A 24,408-nucleotide genomic window follows, 5' to 3' on the forward strand; every position below is an offset into this window, starting at 1 on the left:
CTCTTTATTTACTTTCTCCGCCCCAGTCATGATTTTGTAGACCTCTATCATATCCTTCCTGAGTCATCTCTTTACCAAGCTGAAAAGTCCTAGGCTTATTCAACTCTCCTCATACAGAAGCTGTTCCATACTCCTAATCATTTTAGGATAATTTCTGAACCTTTTCCAAGTCCAATATATCTTTTTTGAGATGGGGCGACCCCATCTGCACGCAGTATTCAAGATGTGGGTATACCATAGATTTATATAGGGGTAATATAATATTTTCTGTCTTATCTATCCCTTTCTTCATGATTCCCAACATTTGTTCTGACTGCTGCTGCACATTGAGTGGATGTTTTTCAGAGAACTATCCACAGTGATGTAAGATCTTTCTTGAGTCGTAAGAGCTAATTTAGACCCCATCATTTGATATGTGTAGTTGGGATGATGTTTTCCAATGTGCATTACTTTGCATTTATCAACACTGAATTTCATCTGCCATTCTGTTGCCCAGTCACCCACTTTTATTGCAAAGAACTAAATAAAACTGGCAGAATGGGATTCATGGAGTACAATCATCAGTCAATTATATTGCAATTATATTCCCAAAGAATCAGTTGAGCTAGTGAAGGAATGGCAATGGCTTTAAAGTCTGCTTTAAAAGGGGCCAAGTGAGTATGTGGTGCTTAACTAGGTGGTGTTCAGAAAGTCTGGTTTATTTAATCTTTTGGATTTATAAAATGTGCCCTCTCCATGTTATCCCAAGGTGCATGTACACTGAATAAATTTGCAGGTAAATCTGCCTCTTGGTCAAGGCAAAATAAAAACAATCCTCTAAGGCAAAATATTGAGATAAAAAGAAATGTAAAGAATATTTTTATTCCTCTAATCTGCATAGTGTTGTCTTCATCTTTTCAGACTTGTTTTTAAATGTCCTCTTCTCTTAATTGGGATGAATGTCCACTGCAATGTACCAGTTAAGATAATTGTATTGGACTTATGCAAAAGTCCATAGTTTTGGTTATTTTAGAGTTTTGTGGATACTGTGTACAGCTACTTGCTGCAGTACTGAGTGTAAGGAGAAAGTAGGACACTAAAGAGCACTTTAAAAGGTAAGTGATTCAGCCTGTAGTGCAATGACAATAGCTAGAGAAAATGGCTTAGCAGTAGTCCTGTTTCGAACTTGGCAGTGCTTCAGTTACCTGCTACTCCATTTGAAAACTGTCTGTTTTTTGTCTTTCCATCCTGCAGACTGAGGACTTGATCAAAGCCCTGCAGGATCTGGAAAATGCAGCATCAGGAGATGCCACAGTGCGGCAGAAAATTGCCTCACTGCCACAGGAAGTTCAAGATGTGTCACTGCTGGAGAAAATTACAGGTAAGAAGCTAGAAGATGAATGAAAATGAGCATAGAGGGATTTGACTTTCAAGACTATAATGAGTAGGATGGATGCACCTCATGCCCTTTATGCCTGCTAGCTTTATAGCTCCCTAATAGTTAGCAGGTAAAAATCTTCTGGCATGTGGTTGGAGGTAAAATTTACATCTCTCCTTCCATTCCTTGGGCCCAAACCAAAATGTGTTTACAAGGATTTTTATACTTGGAGAGCCTGTATTCATTGTCCTTTCCTCAACCAACTTTTGACTGCTTCATTTTGTAGTTCTAAAAAGAAACTAGAGCCAGAATATTCAAACTCGGGTGTTGAAAGTTAAGCATTTAAATATATATTAAGTGGCCTGATTTCTCTCTTCTCTCTCCCCCCACCTCCAAGCTGAGTACCTGCAACTCCCTTTGACTGCAATAGGAAGTGGGTGCTCAGATGTGCTGACCATGTATATTTGGGTGCATATAAATATATGCACCCATGTTAGAACAATATTTGCTTAAGAACCTGGGAGCACATGCAAACAGAATTGATTTTGACTCTTGTTTTTGAAAGTATTCCTAACTTTTTTAACTTTAGAATTCTAAGAGGACTACCACTTATTCAACTCTTTGCAGTGTGTGCTCATGTCCAGTTGTGAGAAGGACAAGTGTGTATTTATGTGCAAGCTCGTGTTCTCTGTGGTGATAAATATTCACAGGCATAAGATTCATCATACAGTGTACATCTTGCATAAATGCTAGGGCCCCATGATGTGACAGAACACATTCTGTTAATGTAAGCTAATATAATAGCTCATAAAAGATCCACAAAAACAACTTCTAAGGGAGTGTTAGCACAATTGCAACAGTGGCACAGTTATGGCGCTGCAGCTGTACCAGCATGGCTCTGTAGTGTAGATTCTTCCTTCAGCAACAGAAGGGGTTTTTCCCATCAGTATAGCTAATCCTCCCCTCCAGGAGGCAGTAGTGAGTTGACAGAAAAAATCTCTCAACCTAACTGCATCTACACTGGGTTAGGTCAACCTAACTGGCACTCAGGATATGGATTATTTTGCATTCCTGAGTGACATAGCTAGGTTGAGCTAGTTTTTAAGTGTAGATCAGACCTCACTGTTGGAGGTAAAAATGTGACCATCTGGTTCAGTTTTCAGGTTGTTAGTCTTAGCAATATTTGGGTGCTACTTAAATCTCTTGATTACAACTATCTTCTTTTAACCCCTGGATAACTCTTGTGAATAAAATATTGTGCATGTGGTTATTGGATTAGAGCCTTTTTTCAAAGCATAAAAGGGTTTTAACTGAGTCATGTACATTTTTACCACCTTTGCATGTAGACAAAGAGGCAGCAGAACGTCTTTCGAAAACGGTGGATGAAGCATGTTTGTTACTAGCGGAGTATAATGGGCGGCTGGCAGCAGAGTTGGAAGACAGACGCCAGCTGGCACGCATGCTGATTGAGTACACCCAGAACCAGAAGGATGTATTGACAGAGAAAGAGAAAAAGTTAGAAGTGAGTACTGCTCAGAACAATGCTGAAACCTTATCCTCCTACCAAACACACATACCTCCCTTCAAAATTTAAACATTTTATTTCTTTTAAATGAGAATGATGTAAGGTAATGTAGCAATTTAGTTCTCCCTGGAGCACTCTGCTGTTGAAAGAAAACAGGCCTGAAGAAAAAAAATTTTCTGTAAATAAATAAATTAAAAACCATGAACTGCTGAACTCAGATGTCCAGCACAGAAGTAGACGGAGAAGGAAGCGCTAGAACTTTAAATCTGTTTTTTGAGAGACTGTTTTATCAAACATTTTTGATGTTCAATCCAGGTTCATTTCAGGGTTTGTTCTTGAATGAAATCCCTATCCCCAAAAAGAAATCGAGTGTCCATGTTGTTCCTTCCTGCAAGGAACTGATGCTTTTTTTGTATATTTTGTGTATAGTGGGTTGCTGCTTGTCTGGCTTGAAGGTCCTATTTGCTGAGATGACTTGTCAAGTGTGTGTGTGTGTGTGTGTGTGTGTGTGTGTGTGTGTGTGTGTGTGTGTGTGTTAGTACTGCCAACCCTGCTTAACCAAAAAATTGGTGGTGCTTTTAATTGGATTTACGTGCAGTACTTACATGAAGGAACAGGTAGTGGTGATGTAGAAAGATGACAACTCCATGCCGTAGCCAGCTTCAACTTGAAGGGCAAGAAACTGCTGTAAAAATAAGACTGTCTGACTGGAACTCAGCAGTGATTGGAAACCCTAAAGTGAGTACATGGGGGAACAGCACACTGTCATTTATCTGAAATGTTCTTTTCACTGAGGAAGTGTTTTCAGCACGGTGTCGTAGGACTAATATGGCAGTTTAATTAATGATTCTGGTTGTATGTCACTTTGCATCTGTTGAACCGCCCCTTGGCGACACATTATGGGCTTCCTCTACGCTGTCAGATGCTGATTATTATGAGCAGCTGCTGTTGGGTGGGACATGAGTTACAGAGGACGTAGTCTTCTAGAAGGAGACTGGATTGTAGAGCAGTTCAACCCTTTGTGCCCTCTTTCCATCACAACTTGTCTTCTCTCCTGGAGTGTTAGGCAGTACTCTTTAACTTGTACTCTGTTCTGGCCATGGGTTTTCATCCTATGTCTATACATAATAACTTGAGTACATACTGTACGTTATCCATCCAGAGTTTAAAAATCAGCCAGAAGATTTAGGACTGTTGCATTCAACAATCTAAAGATTGTTAGGCTTTAACTATATAGCTAGCAAATTTATTTAATCTCCGGAAGCTGATTTGAGAGTTGAGTTTATGATGGTTTTCCCATAGTTAGTTCATTATAAAGCACTTTAGATATCATGAGTACAAAAGAAGCCATAAAAACGGCTTTCTGGCATCCGCTACCTTATTTACAGAAAATAACAATAGAAACCTTGAGTCAGATTCATCTTTCACTGAAGTCGGTGATAAAACTCCAGTTCAGTTTTGCAGGAAGGGGATTGTGAACCCCTCACATCTCAACTGCTTTAATGGCACCTACGATAAAAAGCAGAATGCTTCTGCATGCATTTTAAAAATCCTAGATTTGAATCCGCTTGAGTTGTCATAAAACTAATTTGGAAACTTGTGCTATAGCAACTTTAGTCTAAAGTTTATAATACTGTGGGTTTTGTTTGGTTTTGAAATGACACTTCTGGTAAGGTCTCTTATGTGAAAGTTAGCAAACTGCTATAGGCCAAAATAATGAAAGTTCAAGCACTGATCCTTCAAACAGTTAAGCAGGTATGTAATTTAATTCACATAAATAGTCCTATTGACTTCAGTGGGACTAGTCATATGCTTGACTTCAGCGTGTGCAAAAGTGCTTGATGCATTAAGGACTAAACCTGTATTTTATTAAAAATGTCTCTTAATGGCATGAAATCTTTGTCAGTTCAGAACACAGTCGCCTCGTTAACAATGGAAAAATTAGACTTCTAGCATACTCTCACAGTATACCGCCAGGCCAAAACTTAAACCCCAGGAGTCTTAAATTAAGCACCTAAGTGTGGAATTTTCAAAAGCAGTTAAGTGACATAGAAGCACGAGTCACGTTGACGTTGTACTGCAAACCCTTTGAGGTATAGTCGACAAGTATTTCAGCTTTCCTGACTTGTGGAAGTTTAATATATTGGAGGATTTTGTTGGTTGCAAATGTAACCCAGGCTATATGCTTATCAGTTTTGTGTTTGAGTTTCTGGTGTTCTCACAGTAACAATGTTAATGAGACCCTGGGTTTCTCTCGTTCATCATAGATGGGCTTTAAGTGTGTAATCCCTTAACGGAAAAAGTTGAAATTCTAACAGGATACTAAAGAAACAAGGACAAAACATCCACTCTACTTCTTATTTTATAAACTTAAATTCTAAAGAACTAGCAACATGTAAATACTCTGATTTAAATTAAAAAATCATGATTCTTTTTTATCCATCCTGTTCCTAGTACTTCTCCATGACATGTTGTGCTCCATCGTGATCTTTTTCCAAATATTTCAAATTGCTAGCTGTATGTGTTTACAAAAATGAACCTTGCTTTCAGCTGAGATGCATTTAGAAGCAAAGTTTTTTTTGTTTTGGACTGTTTACTTCATTCACTTTTCTGGTCAAAGTGACTGAGAGGAGAGAAAGTAGGCTCTTTGTTGGTAGTATGAACCAGGATTTCATTCTGTCGAGTCCATGAAGTGCCAGTGTCTGTCTGATCAAAAATTGTAAATCATGGACCTTCAAGGTACTGGGGTTGCACACACAAGTAACTTTTTTTTTTTTTTTTTTTCCTCTGAGATAGTAATAAAAATAGCTAAGCCCCGTGTCTGGGAAGGGAACTTTTCTGTCTAAACACTGGAGTTCTTATTTAATTTAAATAGTCCAATACTACTGCCTTTCATCAACCATGGCAAATTCTACAAACAAACATTTTACGCTGAATGGGAGTATTTACTCATAGTAGGCTATTACTCAAGAGATTTTGAAATAAGTCCAGGGTGCCAAGCTCCTAGTGTCCTCAGTCACACGCAATCCTTTCATCAAGACATGATATATTAGAAAAGATGAGGTTGGACAAGTGAACTACAATTCATGAGTGAGCTGTGGCAAAGATTTGCATGAGTGAATTCAAAGGCCGCTATAGTACTAAGAAACCCACAAACTGATGGTTTGTGGGGAAAGGTGGTACTGGATGTTGAGTCTGAGAGAGAGAAGACATCAGGGTCAGACATCTAGGGGAAGAGAATGTAGGCCCCACATGCTGTGGGACTGTCTCTTAAACAATATCTGTGAAAAGGAATTGGGGGTCATGGTTGGATAACCAGCTGAATAGTAGCTCCTGAGTGCAGTGCTTCAGTGAAGAGAGTTAGTGAGGTTCTTGGAGGTGTAAATGGGAATATCAAATAGGAGTAGGGAGGTGGTATTACTTTTCTTCAGCATTGGTGAGACTATTAATAGAACACTGTATCCAGTTCTCTTGTCAGTGCTTCCAAAAAACTGGAAATGCTGAAAAAACTGGAAAAACTGGAAATGCTTCATGGAGCTACAAAAAAGATTCATGGTCTGAAAAACCTTCCAACAGAAATTGATCCAATAAAAGCTGTTACCTCACCCACTTCACTGTACAGTGAGTGACTGTTTCTTAAATCTGAGTAGTTTACCAAAGAATAAGAGGTGACTTGATCAGTCTGTATGTACATGGGGAGAAGATTTCTGATAGTAGAAGACTCTTTAATTTAAGAAAGGTTTAACAAGATCCATTGGTGAGAAGCTGAAGCTATACAAATGCGAACTGGAAATTTAAGCTCAAATATTTGAGGGTACCATTGGAACAATTTACCAAGGGATGAGGTGGGTTTTCCATCATCTGGAGTTGTGGATTCCTTTCTGAAAAGATATGCTCTAGCTCAACCAGAACTTATGGGCTTGATGCAGGAATTATGGGGTGAAATTCTATGGTCTGTTTTATGCAGGAGGTCAGGTTACAGTATTGTAATGGTCCCTTCAGGCAATAAAAATCTATTAAATTAAGTAATGGATGCAAGAATCGATATTTCAATACCTTAGCATGCATAAACATTCTTCTTGGAGAAGGTGGCTTCCTATTGCTGATGAATAGGTGACTCAAATCTAAGTTTCTTATCTTTGGTACTGACATTTTTTTGACCACCTAAGATCCCACTGTAATGCTGATCAAATAAAACCATATTGAGAATAAAAACTGTGCCAGAACCTGCAAAGTTAAATGTAACAGGCTAGCTACTGTGAAGCCAAGTGCACACTGTGCCTGTTGAAATAAATGACAATAGCTATCTAAGAAGAAAACAGCAAATCAGTTATACTGTATAAAACTTGGACACTGAGGACCATAGGGAAGAGGTTCAATGGAGGAGACAGCCTCCATGTTCAAGTTGCCAGATGATTGCAAAATGAAAGTAGCGGAATAGATGGAGCCACATAAGTGAAAGTACTACCAGAATATCTCTGATCCTATGGAAGAATGGATACCTAAAGTATATGTGATATCTGCAGTAGATCAGGACAAGGTGGAACAAAACGGCAGAATGACTCTTCTGCAAGAAGAGTCAGTCTAACCTGGGGGAGGGGGAAATTGTGTTCACGGCTGTAACTTTAGTTTATAAAGTCAATACTATGGACTGTTCCTTCTTTTCTCACCATTTGTCATCTCCATATGCTTTTGGTTTTTTTTTTTTTTGTTTTTTTTTTTGGTATGCTCTTTGGGACAGGGTATGTTGCTGCTTATATCCAGGTCCCTATATATTCCATGATTCTACAATCAAATTTTTCTGCAGAATTCACCAATGTTGCTGAACATTGAGATCCATTATCTCCGTTTTCAATTAAGTTTTGTGACCTTGCAGTTGTGAAGATAACTTTTGACGATGTGACCTGAGTATAAACCAGTAGCTGTCGGAGTCTGCCAAGAGCCTCAAGAATAGTTCAGAGGTGTGAACTGCCCCTGTCATCTCACTTAATGTTCCATTGACTCTGTGATTGTGTGGCCATGGAATTTGCCATTTTCCCAAGCTACCCAGGCCCTGCATGAACTTGCCTGTAGCTGCCACTTTCGCCACAATGGGGAATTATTTGGGTTACGGTGCATGCTCTCTCCACCGTTCTATAGAGCAAGAACTGGAGTCCTGGTCAGATCCAAGAAGTGTGTAGGCACAGATAGCTAGGCGCCTAGTGACTAGAGTACTAGGTGAACCACTGAAGCAGACTACAAGTTCTCTCTGTCTCTGGCACACGCTGAGTGGAGTAAGACGTCTCTGAGCTGGACCGCCGAGATAATGTAGTAATTGCTGCCATAGAACTGGGCTGTCTGGAGAATGCAGTGAAGAAATCAATCATTGACTAACTGTACATCAGTGAGTATTTTATTCCCCGCCACCTCCAATAGCTCACAGTTGGAAATAAAGTAATGTTTGCAGCAGAGTTTGGTCCTGTTGTGCCATAGAGCACACATGAGCCATGACTATGTGCTGCTTATACAGGGTTCAGCACAATGGGACCCTGGCCTGATTGACGCTTCTAGGCACTCCCGCAATATAAATGTTAAGTGAAATAGTAATAAAAATAATATTTCCATGTAATGTTGCTGTATTTTTCAGAGAGATGCATGCATTGCTACACTTCCACCTAGCAATGAAAATCAATAAAATATTTGAACAAAGGTGAATGTATGACTGGAAGTGTGCTTGTGTTGTGAACTTTATGCACTGGAGGAGGTGTAGTTAGCATGGGGAAGAACTCTGCACGTAACTCAGTGCCCCACTGCTATAAGTCAAATTGAATAACATTCTGGGCCAATAGTACTGTGTGGACTTCTAGACTCCATATGGCATTGATATCTCTCTCTATATGGAGCAGGGAACGCCACAGGGTGTAGGAATGATACATTCAGGGCTGTAAATGGTGCTATGTGCTACACTGGACAGCTTCTTAACCTGGCATCGTAGTAAAAGGTGAGCAAGAGGAGTAGTTTGTGGAGCATGAAATGCTGCCAAAGCAGAAACAACATGCTTAGTAAATTGAAAGTGAATGATGCTGTGAGGGAAAGAAGAAACTGTATCTCCTTATTTAAAGAGTGGGAGAGGAAGAAGCCAACTTGCCAGCAGACCTGATCTACCAAATATAAGCTTTAGCTCTGAAAGGAGCTATCATTACTCTTCAGGTTCTGAGTAGTGCGTTTTCTTTCAGAGAAACTTGTCTGCAAAGTCAAGTTTGTTGCTCTCTTTTGGCTGTGAAACGAGAGAGAGAAACTGGTTCCTTGGTTCTGTCTACTCTCCCCAGATTAGACTGTATCTATTCAGAAATGCTTGTTCTGTTCAGAAACCTGTGGGACATGAGAGAGCCCACTTGAGACACAGCTTTGCTGTGTGACTCTAGTATTTTTGGTTTGTGTATGTGTGTGGTGTTTTTGTTTTATTAAGATGAATTCTTTTGTTGCACTGAAGAGCACAGAATCTGACCGATGGAGGCTGGTTCCCTCTCTGGTATATTATTTACCTTTCTGCATAGGGGGAAATTGCATGGCCTTTTTAAAGAAATCCTCAAAATAACCTATAATCTATTCAAATGTTAACTTGGTGTCAGACCTCACCCACAATGTATCTGAGAGTACTCTGTTCCTTGCTTCTTTACACTGAGTCTGCATGCCCCCTCTGCTCCATGTGATCTTTGGAGCCTTGAGATCAGAAGTAGGACCCCAAGGTGGGAAAGGTCACCTCTAAACTTTGTTTGTAGTAACTCCAGAGGAGCTTCTTTTCAAGGGAGAAAACTTTTAGGGCTTGATTCAAAGCCCCCTGAAGTTAATGGATGTCTTTCAAATTACTCTGGTCTCTGGATCAGGCCCTACGTGTATCTAACTTCTCACCTGCTGCTCAGCTGAGTTTGGATGAAAATTAAATATAAATTATGCACACTAAATATTTAGTTTCTTGTTCTTTTCCGGCTTGATTTGTATATATGCGTGTGGGCCTCCTTTACTGGGACCAAGTAACTTTTTTTTCGTTACTGGGGTTGAGATGTTTCCTTGTTAGGCTAACTTGTTTCTTTTGCATGCAGCCAGGCTCTCTGACAGTCATCTTTGTAGTAAGTCGGGTGTTACAGCTGATGTGGGGAACTCTTCCCCCACCCTTGTTTGACTGTTAGTAATTTTATTTGGCATGCTGATATGCTTACTCTTGAACAATGACCGGCCCAAAAGTGTGGGGGAAATGGGAATAAATACAATTTTTAAAAACTACAGACAGGACAACTGAGAGGATGTGGGGGTAAGTGGGATTGTGGGCAGAGGAAAGGGAAGACAGTGGTAATACCAAACGCCTCAAAATTGAAAAATCTTCAGCTGTTTTAAAAGCAGGAAACAGTTAAGTGGCTGGATTTCAAAGGGGGAATGAATGCTGTATTCAAAGGGATGATCCTCGGCTGGTTAAGTGGCAGTGAAGTTATCCTGACAGAGGTTGATGTTGAGCACAGAATAGCCAGGATTAAGCTCGAGGAGGTGTTCTTTGTCGTACAAATAGTAATAAAAGGGTATATACTAAAAATGTTGAGTCCAGCTAGTTACCCATCTAGCGGCTGTACCTATTAATCCACACTAATGAATAACAGGCTGCTTATGCATCCGATGAAGTGAGCTGTAGCTCATGAAAGCTCATGCTCAAATAAATTTGTTAGTCTCTAAGGTGCCACAAGTACTCCTTTTGTTTTTGCGAATACAGACTAACATGGCTGCTACTCTGAAAGGCTGCTTATGGAAAATCTTATGGTCATATACTTCGGTATGTTTTGACTTTTTGAAAAGCTGTAGAAACATTAAGGGAGGGTTTAGCTAATAAGCATATGCTGTTTAAATAGCCATTGATCAGTTGCAGTAACTTTTTCAACAAAACTTCATTGGCTTTTTTCTACAGGAACAATGTCTCCAACTGTCACATTGTGACTTACATTTTAATGAGTCCACTTTCTAACAGCTTGTTAAACACAAGCTTGAGCGGCAAGCTAGAATAGCCAAGGAATGATTGACTGGACTGCTTTATAAATACTGCACATTTTGAGTATCCCTGATGCATATTTACATGATTTTAATCAGCCTGTTAAAATGTAAACATAACAAGTTTATGCCAAACTATTTAAACTCTAAATATTAAGCTATTTATACAAGTGTCATGGTTTTAAAATAATTACTCTTGAACCAATGGTGCATGTTTTAAAAATTCTGAGTGAGGCCTTCGACTTCCCTTTATAGAGTAATAAAAATGTAATTTTTAATGTAAATTTCCAAGGATCTGATTTGTTAACTAACAAAACTGATGATATTCACAGCTCAGACAATTACTGTCCTCAGTTCATTCTTGCACTGTAGCACACAATAATGTAGATAAAAATTACCCACTGTTCTGATTTCCTGTACATGAAAGCCTAGTTAAGTTACACATAACACGGCAACTTAAAAAGGGTCTTTCAAAGGCTTATTTTAAAAGAGAGAGAATTAACCCTGTTGTGGGTTAGTGGGAGCTGTGATGATACAGAACATTGAATTCTGGGCCATCTGGTATGACTTCGGAGGAGCTAAACAAACTGGTAATGGGAGGGGGGAATCTTGGAACTCTTTTTTTTCTTTTATTTAATTATCCCTCTTATTTCAGGCATTCAACACAAACTGAAGGATCAGTGCCATTTAAACGTGCAGATCCCTTTTTAATGCTGAAACTTTCCACTTTATCTTCCATCACTGTGTGTAATATATGTCCTTTAATCAGCAGTGTCAAGCAGAGGGTGTTTGTACATATTACATGCTACAACAGAGGTGCTTGAAATGAGCATCTGAAGAGATTTAGCTCCTTCTCCAATTCATCTACTAAATTTATGTTAAAGCTAAAATAAACACATGTTTTGTAGTGTAAGCATAAGAACAGCCATACTGGCTCAGACCAAAGGTCGGTCTAGCCCAGTATCTTGTCTTCTGACAGTGGCCAATGCCAGGTGCTCCAGTGGCAATGAACAGAACAAATGATCCATCCCCTGTCGCTCATTCCCAGCTTCTGGCAAACAGAGGCTAAGAACACTGTTCCTGCCCATCCTGGCTAATAGCCATTGATGGACCTATCCTCCATGAATTTATCTAATTCTCATTTGAACCCTGTTATCATCTTGGCCTTCACAACATTCTCTGGCAAGGAGTTCCACAGGTTGACTGTGTGTTGTGTGAAGATATACTTCCTTTTGTGTTTTTAAATCTGCCTATTAATTTCTTTTGGTAGCCCCTAATTCTTGTTATGAGAAGGAGTAAATAACATTTCCTTATTTACTTTCTCCACACCAGTCATGATTTTATAGACCTCTATACCCCCCTTAGTTGTCTCTTTTCCAAGCTGAAAAGTCCAGTCTTATTAATCTCTCCTCATATGGCAGCTATTCCATACCACTAATCATTTTTGTTGCCCTTTTCTGAACCTTTTCCAATTCTGATATCTCTTTTTTTAGATGGGACGACCATATCTGCATGCAGTATTTAAAATCTGGGCGTATCATGTATATAGCGGTAATATATTTTCTGTCTTATTATCTCTCCCTTTCTTAATGATTCCCAACATCCTGTTTGCTTTTTTGACTGACGCAGCACATTGTGGATAGTTCTCTGAAAACATTTACTCAATGACTCCAAGATCTTTCTTGAGTGATAACCATTAAGCAATTGTTGTAATTGCATACAGGGATCTTGTACAACTATAAATTGTGTCAGAAGTTGCCAGTGTAATCTCTATACTAAAATAAAGTTCCAGCTATAAAAAAGTTTGCAGTTCCCTGTGCTATAGCACAGTAGAGTGAGTTACGCTCAGGAATAGCCTTCACTGACTTTCCTGTCTTGTCAGTTTAATGGTCAAACATTTTCTCTTAATTTTCCTGTCGGATCATGCTGTTTTAATGGTGGTAAATTTTGATTCTGGACTTGTTTTGCCACTGAGTTAGAATTTTCACTTTTTTATTCTGAAAGTGAACATTGATTTAGGAAGGGCACTCACAATGCACACTGCCAGTTTTTTTTCCAACATCATCCTCAAAGCTTAGCTACAGCAAATATTGAGTCAGTTCTCACTACTGTGACCATAAAAGGGAAATACCATCCAAATGCTGTCAGTCTTAATGAACCCATCCTATGCAGCAGTGGCAGTCAGCTGTGTGCAAAGAGTGTAGATCGGGACCCCAGAAAGCAGCAGCTTCTTTTAAGCACATTTCAAGAGTTGTGGGGTTTTTGGGATAAAAGGACTTTAGGCAGTAACCCACAGGCTGTATTTTCAAACCATGCCTCAGCACGGGGGCTAATTTAAGACCATCATATTCTTCTTAAAAGCTTTCTCCAGAGTTCTCCACAGCAAGTTGCCTGTGCGGTTGAATTCAGAATAGCTAACACTGCTATCCTTAGGAGGGTTTGTGTGCCATTGCTTATGCTCATTTCTGAATGGAGAAAACAGTCCCTCTTCGACTCCTCTTTCTCTTCTGCATGCTGAGGTCTCTGAATCTCTGGTGTCACTCCAAATGGAACATTCTCCTTTTTGTTTATCTAACTTTTTTTCAAGCACAGTTTGAAGATTTTATTTGAAGTTAGTCATTGTTTTTAATAGATTTTATTTTTAAGGCTTGTTAATGACCCAGTATTGCCAAGGACTGGGTTCGGAAGTCTGTCAGTATACACAGTGTGCCCTGCAGTCCAGGCTAATGTGACTTGGGGTGACATTTTCCTATGTGACATCCTGTTGAAGTGGGACTGAGCACTCCAGCCACTGACTGGAGCAGGCAGTGTAGGGTCCTGAAGCTGGCTACAGAGAGCCTTAACTTTAATATTGCGCTTGGGGTAGACATAGAATCATAGATTCGTAGATACTAAGGTCAAAAGGGACCATTCTGATCATCTAGTCTGACCTCCTGCACAGTGCAGGCCACAGAATCTCACCCACCCACTCCTATGAAAAACCTCACCCATGTCTGAGCTATTGAAGTCCTCAAATCATGGTTTAAAGACTTCAAGGAGCAGAGAAGCCTCCCTCAAGTCAACCATGTCCCATGCTACAGAGGAAGGCGAAAATCGAGGGTATGTTTACACTGCAGCTGGGAGCATGCCTCCTATCCTGGGTAAACTGACTCATGCTAGCTCTTCTCAAGGCAGTGTACTAAAAATAGCAGTGTGGGTGTTGCAGTGTAAGCCTGTGCGACTCCCTCTGTCTGAACTTGGGTGGCTGCCCTTGCTGCAATGTTCACACTACTATTTGAGGTGTGCTAGCTCAAGCAGAACTAGCGTCTGTCTGTACTCAGGTGCATGTTCCCACCTGTAATGTAGACCTACACTAAGGGGTCTTTTAACTAGGGTTAAAGGGATCACTCTGCCCTGACTGAGCACCATCCTCACCTTTAAGGATTAATCAGTGAAGTATTTACATACTCTCTTGAGACCCATAAGAGACTTCAAGGCTGGTGTGGTCTGGTCTTTTGTTGTACCTGTCAGTTGCTTCAACTCTGCTAGCTGTTCCTGCTCCAACAGTGGTTTCTAATCTTTCTTCTCCCTTGTTGCCATTTTCTGCCTCAGCACACTTTCTCCTTGGCACCAGAACAGACCGTGGCTGTTAAGTAGAAAGTAGGTAATACAGTCTCTGTAGTGCAGTCAGCAACCAAATTGGGTGGCAGTTCTTTAACTGGAGGGATTTGATACACAGCACAATGTTTTGCCGGCATCCTGAGGCACCTTCTTTTGCTTTCAATCTAGCAAAGATTTTGGATACCTGGGTCTCTTTCTCAACCTACTCTGGCTCAGTGTCTTTCTCATGGCTGTGATCTGTTTCTGAGCCCTCTTTGTAAGCTCTTTAGGGTAGGAACCGTTTTATGTCTGTCCAGTGCCCAACACAGTGGGGTTCTGCTCCATGGCTAAGGCTCTGAGGTGCAGTAATATTGGTTTGGAGTAGATCACACTCCCTATAGCCTCAAGATAAAAAATGTTCTAAGGATTGTACAGATGTGGTGGTTGGGATGACCTGAATTATTTTGCCATTGATATGTGTTCAAAATCCAGTTACTTTTCAGATAGGAACACTTGCCCCATGTGGCTTGGTGTTGGAGGGATATCTCAAAATAGTGCACACCTACAAATAAGGATAAACTTAAGAATAATGTTCCCCATCATGTAGTTTGAAGCTGTGCACCATATATTTGGGAACAAATAGCCATTCAGCCCTTAGAAGAAACTTTTTAGCTCAATGTGCACACTTGTCTGCAGCACCAACATACAGGACAGATGCACATACCCACAAAAATGTTTGCAAAATGTTCTATTAATGTGGAAGTATGCTCTCATAAGACTTGAGGCATTCCAAAGATTTACAGGCCTGAGAATCTTTCTGGGAAGGGAGGAATGAGATTGTTTTGGTTTTCAGTTAATTGGAATAAGACATTTTTATCTCTCTCATTAATATTAAGGCATGCTCTTCCTGTTCCCTCTTGCTTAGTCCGCATCTGAAAGACTGGGGAGGGGCTCTGCTCTTCCCAACTGGGCAGAAGTAGTTTGCAAGCTTGGATTTAGTTCTATCTTGCATGCATACCTCCATTTCTTAAGAGTAGTTAACTTCATCCCTTGGTCCTCACATGGAATTTGCAACCCCTTTGTATAATCATACCGTTTGGTTTTGCTAGCCTCTTGCCCATTTTTATTTCTTTCCTGCCTGTTGGGAGTGTGGCAAGCTTTCTTGTTGCCCTCCCCTGTCTGTGTTGGTGAATCTCAGCATTCTTGAGAGCGCAGCCTTTTCCTCCCTCTTTTCTAGCTTGGCATCCATCATTGACTGGCTGATTCATGTACTACAAGTTTAAGACTGCAGCTTCTTTCCAGAAAGCTGTCTGTAGATGTAGCCTTATCCACCTCCTGTCTGTGAGCAGATACAGTTCAATAAGCCCCTTTGCTGTCTGTATTCTAGGTACATGAGAACTTGTGCTCGGTCCTCTTCTTACTGTATGTTAACAATTAACTTGTCATGCTTAAGCAGAGCACAGCACTTAGGTTGCCATAACTCTGGGTGGATGGTACAACATACTCCTGGGGGAATTCTGTGCCACTGCGCAATGCAGAATTTTGCAGAAATTAATGTTGTGCACACAGAATTTCCTTTTTCCCCCCCTCCCCCTACAGAAATGGGCTGAAGAGATGTTGGCTGACACAAGTGGCCACTGGACCCAGTAGAGCCCAGCTCACAAATAGAAGACAAGGCTGGGAGGTGGGGGGGGGGGGAAGAGAGGGAGGGAATTGGAGGGTTCCCAGCAGCTGCAGTTCCCAGCATGCCCTGAAAGAAAGAGGTGGTGGTGTGCAAGAAACTCTGTGCAAGCCTGGCACCCAGCATCAGGCAATGTCTCCCTCTGATCCCTGGCCTCGGGGGGTAGGGCATTTGAGTGTCTGGGCTATGTGGAGCCATGGCTGGACTCTAGGGGGAAGGGGGTGTGAGTGTCTGGGACTGGAGGGTGGCCTCTGGGGGATAGCGGGTGGGAGTGTCTGGACCCCCAGTTGGGCTTTGTGGGGGAGGGAGCATAGAGACGAGAACTGGGTTGTCATACACTCTGCTCCTGGGGAGTGTGTTTGTGTGTCTGTAATACAGACATACTTGCTGACAAGTATTTTGAAATAAATTACGAAAATAATTGAAACTGGCATGATTATATACTGTTTGATAAAATTTGCAGAATTTTAAAATATTGTGTGCAGAACTTACAATTTTTTGGCTCAGAATTCCCCCAGAAGTAAACATACAGTAAACCTTGGAATGTCTTTTGGGATTGTGTTTGAGACTTAAGGGGGAGACAGGAGGAGCACTCCTTTGGTTGCGCTACAACTCCCTTTCTTCTGTGTTGGTTTTCGTATTATACCGGAGAAATGTAATATTTAGAACCATGAATATATTGATAAATCTATCTTTAGAGAGCTTTGTTGCTTCTTTCACTTTTTGTTCCCATCTCTTGTTCTCTTCATACCATGTTCTCATTTTTCTCTTCCTCTGTTGTTATGCATTCAGTGTGTGCTTCCCCCCCACACACTCTTTTGCCTCACTTTCCCCATATGAAGTCTCTTCCCCACATTGTCCACTTTTTCCACCTCCTTCTCTCCCAGTCTCTCTGCTCTTTCTAACAGCGTGGCCACCAATTGTAGCTGCTCACATGCTGGCCTAGTTCAGGGCACTAATTCAGTACAGGGTCTTCAGTGGATCAATTTCTCAGCTTCCTTGGCTGCTTATGATCCCATGTGGACTCCTAGGTCATGGTTCTAAAGTCCTTCAGCACCCTTCCCACTTGGCACTCTTGCAGGGTCTCTTGTTTTCCCTGTTAACTGCTCTTGTTTTCACATAGACTATGCGCACAGCCAGCGACAGTGAGCCTCCCAGCCTGAATTGATAGCCTTTAGAATGCGAGCCCCGCTAACCAAAGATGTCTGTGTAGACAGGACTTCGAAGTTGCAGCTTGGGCTCTGAAGCCTAGGGAGAAGGGTGGGCTTCAGAGCCCGAGCCACAACTCCAAAGCGCTGTCTACACAGCTATTTTTTAGAGTGCTAGTATGAGGCCCACTAGCCCAAATCTGTTGACCTGGGCTGGAAGGCTCATTTCTGTGGGTTGTTTAGACATACCCTTAGGGTATGTCTTCGCTGCCCGCCGGATCGAAGTCTAGATGCGATAAATTGACCCCCCCCCGAGTGCTCTCCCATCAACTCCTGTACCCCAGCACCGCGAGAGATGCAGGCAGAGTTGATGGGGGGTGCGGCAGCAGTCGACTCACCGCCGTGGATACCCCACATTAAGTTGATCTAAGTACATCGACTTCAGCTACGTTATTCACTTAGCTGAAGTCGTGTAACTTAAATGGATTTCCCTCCCTCCCCCCCAGTGTAGACCAGGGCTTTGAGAGCAAGAAGTAGCTCAGGAGGTAACTGAAAGGTCCTTGGTATTCACCAGTACATCTGGATGGCATAATGAGTCCTGGGATTGCAGAAGCATTTCTCAAAAACTGACAGTTGGGGATGTTGGACGCATTCTTATTTCTGTCCTTTGCCTCCCACCAACCCCTCTACCCCCCCTCCCCCCGTAAATTGAAAAGTGCATTTCCTCCTGGTCTCTGTGGTTCCTTAGCTTCTTAAGCAGCACACAAAGAGTTTGAGCCACCAGAGCCTCATTTGAATTCCATCCTTCCAATCTATTATCCTGTGGGTGTACATGTAGATGTTTGATATGATGATCTGTTATTGCCTTAGCCTGGTGAATCTGCATAGATTTGAAATAGGGTGTTAAAGGAAATCCATTTGTGTGTCTACTGGAAATTTACAGTATACATTTATACACTCACTCCAAGTGTAGGAATATCTTGCATTATTGCAATCGGTTCTGTTCTCACTATTCCAGTACAAAGCAATAAACCGATAAGAATGTAAGCCCATCATTCGTGGTCATGGTGGAAATATTTTGCTTTACTTTGATATTTGGGGAAGGTGGGGAGAGTGTTCCATCATTAAACTGAATCCAGTTCCCCATTTAGTCCTTATAAAGTTGTAAACTCTTCAGAAGGCTGATTCACCATTAAATGCCCAGTTTGTCTTGCTCTTCAAAGAGAGGATTCTATAGTAAACAGTTCTACTCTTACTACTAATTAAACAAGAAATCAGAAGTAAATTAGTATTGCAATTGACTGTATGGAAACCTTTTTGGCATTCTGAGGTTTTTTAACTCAGTCACATTGTTTCTCATAGATTTATACCACATTTCAGAGATGACTTGAAAAATACAGGATAAGCAGTTGGGTAGAGAGACACTTGAATACAGTTTAAAAGTATGACATTCTATGGGGATGGATCTCAATGTAACAATTTAGTATTTATCATGTTGGACTACTAGATATCTTAATGCTATTAACCTATTGTATGTAGACAAAGTGCTCTGATGGAAATCATGTTACAAAGTTAATATGTTCAATCTTAACTGAGCTTTTGAATTGGATAGTTTACTTTATATTTGGGTGTGATCGTGTTAGTCTGCTTTTGACAGTCTCTAAAAGTCATTACTAGACAGGATAATGTGATGCATGATGAGAGGTGGTTTCCTGGGCTTTTGGGCTTCTGACCAACCCTTTCTTCTCCCCACCACCCCCCGACTTCCCACAATGAAGAGTCGGCCTTATTTCAGGTCATCTTCAGGCTGTGGAATTCAGGGATGACTTCCCTTGGAGCTCTAAAATATTCACTTACTGGGCTTCTGAGTTAACAGTCCTGGCTTCCTAGCTCTTGGAAGGAATCTTTTTAGATTCTCTCTTCAGTATCTGTTCCTTCTACATACTGCCTTTCTTCTGTTGCTTTTGCACATTTCTGAAGTTAGCAGAGACTATGTTGGTGGTTTGTCTCTGACCCTCTGATTTTTCACTCACACATTTTGTGATTATGTGCATAATTCTGAGTCGCTGCTAATGTACCCAATATAATGCTACAGCTGTTATGGTTAATAATAAGCACTTATCCATAACACATTAGCCAACTAATAAGTCTGGCTAGTAGTAGTGATTTCTCTTTATCCTTGGCTACTTTTATAGTTCACAAGGGAGTATCTACAAAGATTGTTCATAATGTCATTCTTTAAATGTATGTGGAGTAAAGACTATTGTAGTACTGAGCGCTGGGAAGTGATGGGCTTGCCTCGTGCGTGCGCGCACGCGTGTGTGTGTGTGTGTTTATACGTGTGTATAATATGCTTTGTAGGGATTGATTTCATTTTCCTCTAGGAGGAGACACTATTGACCTTCAACAAATAACTAGTTAATAATTTTAATCCCTTCAGTTGTACCTGAGGAGGGACATGCTTTCTGTAAACCTACCATCATACTACAGCATGTTAAAAAGGTAACTGGACCAGACTTGCACATAAAAATCATGCAGCAGATGGTAAAATTTCAGAGCCATAATTTCTATTTGGGAGCTTATTACCCCCCCTTACCAGTAATAGCAGTCACAGTCCGAGGGGGTCTGTTACTTCATGACTGCACTCCAGTGTGGCTGAACCCCTGTACTGCCTCTGTCTTCCAGAAAGATGGCAAACATGCACACAAGGCTAGATGGAGCAGGAACTCCTGTGTCAGTATAGGAGGCAAATGTAGGAAATTTTCATAAGGTCTTGAACCTTGTGGAAGCCATAAAATCAACATAGGTCGGTCTGTCTGTTTGTTTGACTGAACAGGGGAAAGGATAAAAATCTGAAGAGAAATCCAGATTCTCAGTTAGAATTTTTAGATGAAGTTTGAAGAAAGTGTCTTCTGTGGTGACATCTGTAGCAGCTGATGAGAACCCTGTTAGTTGTCAGTGAGAAATAATTTCCCTGCCATTGCAGGGACCTCGAGCACTGGTGCACCTCAGTTCCTCCTGTTCTCCGCCTGTGACACACAATAGTCTAGTCTCCTGTGGGTCTCATTTCGGTGGTTGGGTTTAGGGTGGTCTTGGTGGCCTCTGATATGCAGGAGGTCAGATTAGAAGATATAATGGTGTTTTCTGGCCTTAAACTCTAACTCTGACATAATTGACAGAGGCACTAGGGGACTCTACCCCACCTCAACAGGAGGAGGAGAATTAATGGCTCTGGAATGCTAAAGTTTGCGGCATTCCTGTCATCACATGCTAGGAACATGGACCCAGGTGATGGGGAACTACTAGATTGTGTAATTATTGTTGAGATAAGGTGGGTGAGATAATATCCATTATTGGACCAACTTCTGTTGGTGAGAGAGACCAGCTTTTGAGCCACACAGAGCTCTTTGGATCTGGCAAAGGTCCTCTGAGCATCACAGCTAAATACAAGTGGGAACTGTCTGTCTGTAGTAGCTAGCACTGTATTCTAAGGGACCATTCAAGGTAGAGTGGCCTGTTAACACCTCTGTAGTCATAGGACAAAAAGGGGGTTAATCAGTTACAGATTTTTGTAGTAACCCACAGGGCTGGCTCCAGGCACCAGCTTTCCAAGCTGGTGGTTGGGGTGGCATTCAGAACAGGGCGGCAGTCCGTGTCCCGCGGCGGCAATTCAACGGCAGCTCCGTCGCTCTTGCGGGCGCAGCGGCAATTCGGTGGCAGCGGCAATTCGGCAGCAACTGCTTGGGGCAGCAAAATTGGTAGAGCTGCCCCTGGTAACCCATAAATCTAGTGATTACCTCACCAACCTTGTCTCTCTAATATCCTGGGTCTGACCATGGTTACAACAACACTGTAATTATTATTAGAGTTAGTAATCAATCTTCTCCAAGAAACCTGTCCTAGAAAACTCTCATAATACACACTGATCACATGTAAAAAATCTGTTTCTAATCTTATTCCCTTGTGTCTTCCCCTCAGGAGTATAAACAGAAGCTTGCTCGGGTAACCCAGGTCCGCAAGGAGTTGAAATCTCACATCCAGAGCCTTCCAGATCTGTCCCTGCTGCCCAACGTTACAGGAGGCTTGGCACCTTTACCATCTGCTGGTGATCTGTTTTCAACTGACTAGGACTAATGGTGCCCGTATTTACTAATTCCCCTTAGTACCAGCAGAAGTAAGAAAATTCTTGTGTTGACTGGAAATACAGTCTTCCAATGATCTACCATAGGAATGAACAAACAGACCCTACTTTCAGCCTACCAGCTGCACATGCGCGCTCTCTGTGTACAGTGTCTCACGTTGAGGGGAAGATGGAGAGTGTGTATGTCCATGTTCTGAAGGGAGTGGGTATAGAGTCCATATATTTTGAAAATAAACTTTCTCACCTTTTCTGTACTCAGATTAGTTTCCGTTTGCTCTTAGCACTTGTTACTCCCACAGAAGTCATAAGAATCATGTACATATACCTTGAAAGTTTTCAAAGAAATGTTGTTGTGTTTTTTTCCTCTCTAAAAGTGTCTGATTATTTCTGAATCTGTTTTGTCTGTGTTAGTTGGGTTTCTGACGTTCAAATCTATAAGCAGTAGAGTGGCTAGTGTGCTTTCTGGGGGCGTATGCATGTGTGTACTGTACCATACTGGGATCAGGGGGACATGTCCAAAGAGCAACCGTACAGTTAACCTTTTGTTAAATCTGTAGTTGCTGTAATTGTTGTAGGAATGACCTCAAGGTGGTTCCTATTTGGTATGGTGCATATGTATATACATTGAGACTGGCACTATGGGCAATAGAAATTAACAGCTTGTTTTTGTGACTTAGGGATAACTTCATAACTTACACTCTGCTGAGCAATGCAGAACTGGTTATTAGACATGAGAAGTGAATTTTATTCCAACTCCCTTGTATTATATTTATACCACATTTTCCCTCTATATTATATAAACGTAAATCTACAGAAGTTTAACTAGCCAAGAGGTTGGATTGGTGGAATAAAACTAGTGATATCTCAGATAGGTGCTGTGTAACTTTCTTTGTGAACTTGAGAATGGCTATATTGAAAATCTTATTCTATGAATTTTGTCTCCTTAGGTTAAATAAGTGAATTTATTTGATGGACTGAAGTTAAATGTGGTATAAATATTTTATTTATATATGTTGATACGCTATACAGACCTGTATGTGTATGTATACACACTTCCTGTATGCCATACATCAATATACATGTGCATGTATATATTGGGAGGATGTATGTAATTTCATATCACACATTAATATGAGTCGATTTTTTCCAGTAAAAATCAAAAAACAAATTTAAAAAATACTAAGTCTAATTCCATTATCATGCTAGCTAATGGTATAACTACCATGGATATAGTTAGGTTTAAATTTGTGTATTAGTTTTAGCAAGCAGGCCTTCCTGCTCATTGCAGACCATTCCAATCTGGCCATTTTGTTTTAATTTAAACACTTCTTGCCAAGGGCATGTCATCACTAGCGACGTTAAAGGGATGCTGCAGCAGTGCTTTAACGTGGCTGTGTAGTTGCGGCACCAGTGCTGGGAGAGAGCTTACCCGGTGCTATAAAAAACCCACTTCCGCAAGGGGAATAGCTCCCAGCGCCAGTGCACTGTCTACACTGCCACGTTACAGTGCTGAAACTTGCAGCGCTCTGGGGTGTGGCTTTTTTTTTTTTTTCACATCCCTGAGCAAGAAAGTTGCAGCGCTGTAACATGGCAGTGTAGACCAGACCTAAGACTTCACAAGCTGCTGGAAACACTTAATTGGATGATGATATAGGTTCTGTAATACAGAGGTTGAAACCCCGTAAGGCAGAGTGATGTGCTTTGTTTGTGCCTCACTGTGGTCTTAAGCTGCTCTTTTCAAAGACCTGAGAGGAAACCCCCAGAAATATGAAGCTTGTTCTGTGTGCTCATTAACTTATTTTACAGAGAATTTAATGGCTAATTCAGCATTCAGTGAAACTGAATAAACTAGCATTTCTGGTCATTTAGTTTGTGAAAAGTTCATGCACTTCATTTTGGCCCTTTATTCTTGCTTCCTTACTGCCCAGCTGTGGAGTCTGTTTTTCCCCTTGTTGTAGAGGAGAATTCCTGGGGGGCAGAACTGCACTCTTCCATGACTTGACATGATTGGAGAGCCCTTTATCTGAGTGTTTGTTTGGACCATAAAGTGTTGTACACTCTCTCTGCTTTTGCCAAAAAACAAAAGAGAACCCCAAACTCTTAAACACAAACCAAAAGATGCATTTCTATCCTGTCCCAGCTCAGTGGAGTTAACCCCAGGCTGTATTTTATTTAAACAGTAATTGTTCTTGACCAGTGATTGACTGCATAACCATTACAGGACAGAAATGAAGCAAAACTTATCATAGAAATTAGGTAGACAAATGAGTGTTGGCATCTCAAATTGCTATTTTGGGCGGATTTTCTGTGAGAAAGTTGTATGTTTTTTTAAATTGAAATGCTTTGATTTTTCAAAAAAAGTGTGAGTTTTACTTTATTTTGCTTAATTTAAATAGTCTTGTGGTTTTTATTGAGTGGGGGAGGGCAAAGGATGCCTGGTGAACTGGGTACAACTTCCTTCAACAGTTTCCCCAAAGTGTCTCTTAAAAAAAAAAAAAAAAAAAAAAAAAAAAAAAAAAAGCTTAAATCTGTATATGAACTGATCTAGGAATTAATTTAGACGTATAGGCTGCCATTTTGGCAGCAGTATATTCTGAAATGTCTCATAGATATCTATTTTTGAATAAAGAGGGTGTTGTTGAATGGTACTGGGTTTATTTTATTCAGAGCTTCCATTTTGCACTTGCACACCCCAGGTTTTGCTTTGTTTAAAGCAGTGAGATCCATGTGCAGTGGCTACTAGAGAATTCCCATTTTGAGGCGTTCTGCAGCTGTGAAGTATCATTTGAACTTGGCAAATTGACAGTTGCTCTTTAACTGCTTACAGGCCACACTTGTATATGATTGTCTTAGATCATCACCACACCGAAGACCCTCTACTCCAATGGACTAACTTCTGCTTAGAGGGGCAGAAGGTTTGGGAGACAAATTCAATCAACAAGTAATCCTGGTTGCACCAGGAAA

At 41.0% G+C, this 24,408-nt stretch overlaps 1 protein-coding gene across 2 annotated transcripts in view; it reads left to right on the forward strand.

Moving 5' to 3' along the window:
• The window catches only part of RPRD1B (regulation of nuclear pre-mRNA domain containing 1B), a 41,952-nt gene extending 17,860 nt beyond the window's left edge, over nucleotides 1–24,092 (forward strand). Inside the window, exons 5-8 of one of the 2 annotated variants that reach the window (XM_038369348.2) lie at nucleotides 1,234–1,360; nucleotides 2,704–2,879; nucleotides 19,744–19,805; nucleotides 21,282–24,092. In XM_038369348.2, the coding sequence (XP_038225276.1) occupies nucleotides 1,234–1,360; nucleotides 2,704–2,879; nucleotides 19,744–19,805; nucleotides 21,282–21,309 (393 nt within the window). In that variant the 3' untranslated portion in view covers nucleotides 21,310–24,092. The remainder of the gene's footprint in view (nucleotides 1–1,233; nucleotides 1,361–2,703; nucleotides 2,880–19,743; nucleotides 19,806–21,281) is intronic. The other variant, XM_038369346.2, reaches the window with a different exon arrangement.
• Nucleotides 24,093–24,408: the final 316 nt, after the last annotated feature.

The sequence above is a fragment of the Dermochelys coriacea genome, chromosome 13, assembly GCF_009764565.3.
Source record: "Dermochelys coriacea isolate rDerCor1 chromosome 13, rDerCor1.pri.v4, whole genome shotgun sequence".
NCBI classification, from domain to species: domain Eukaryota; kingdom Metazoa; phylum Chordata; order Testudines; family Dermochelyidae; genus Dermochelys; species Dermochelys coriacea.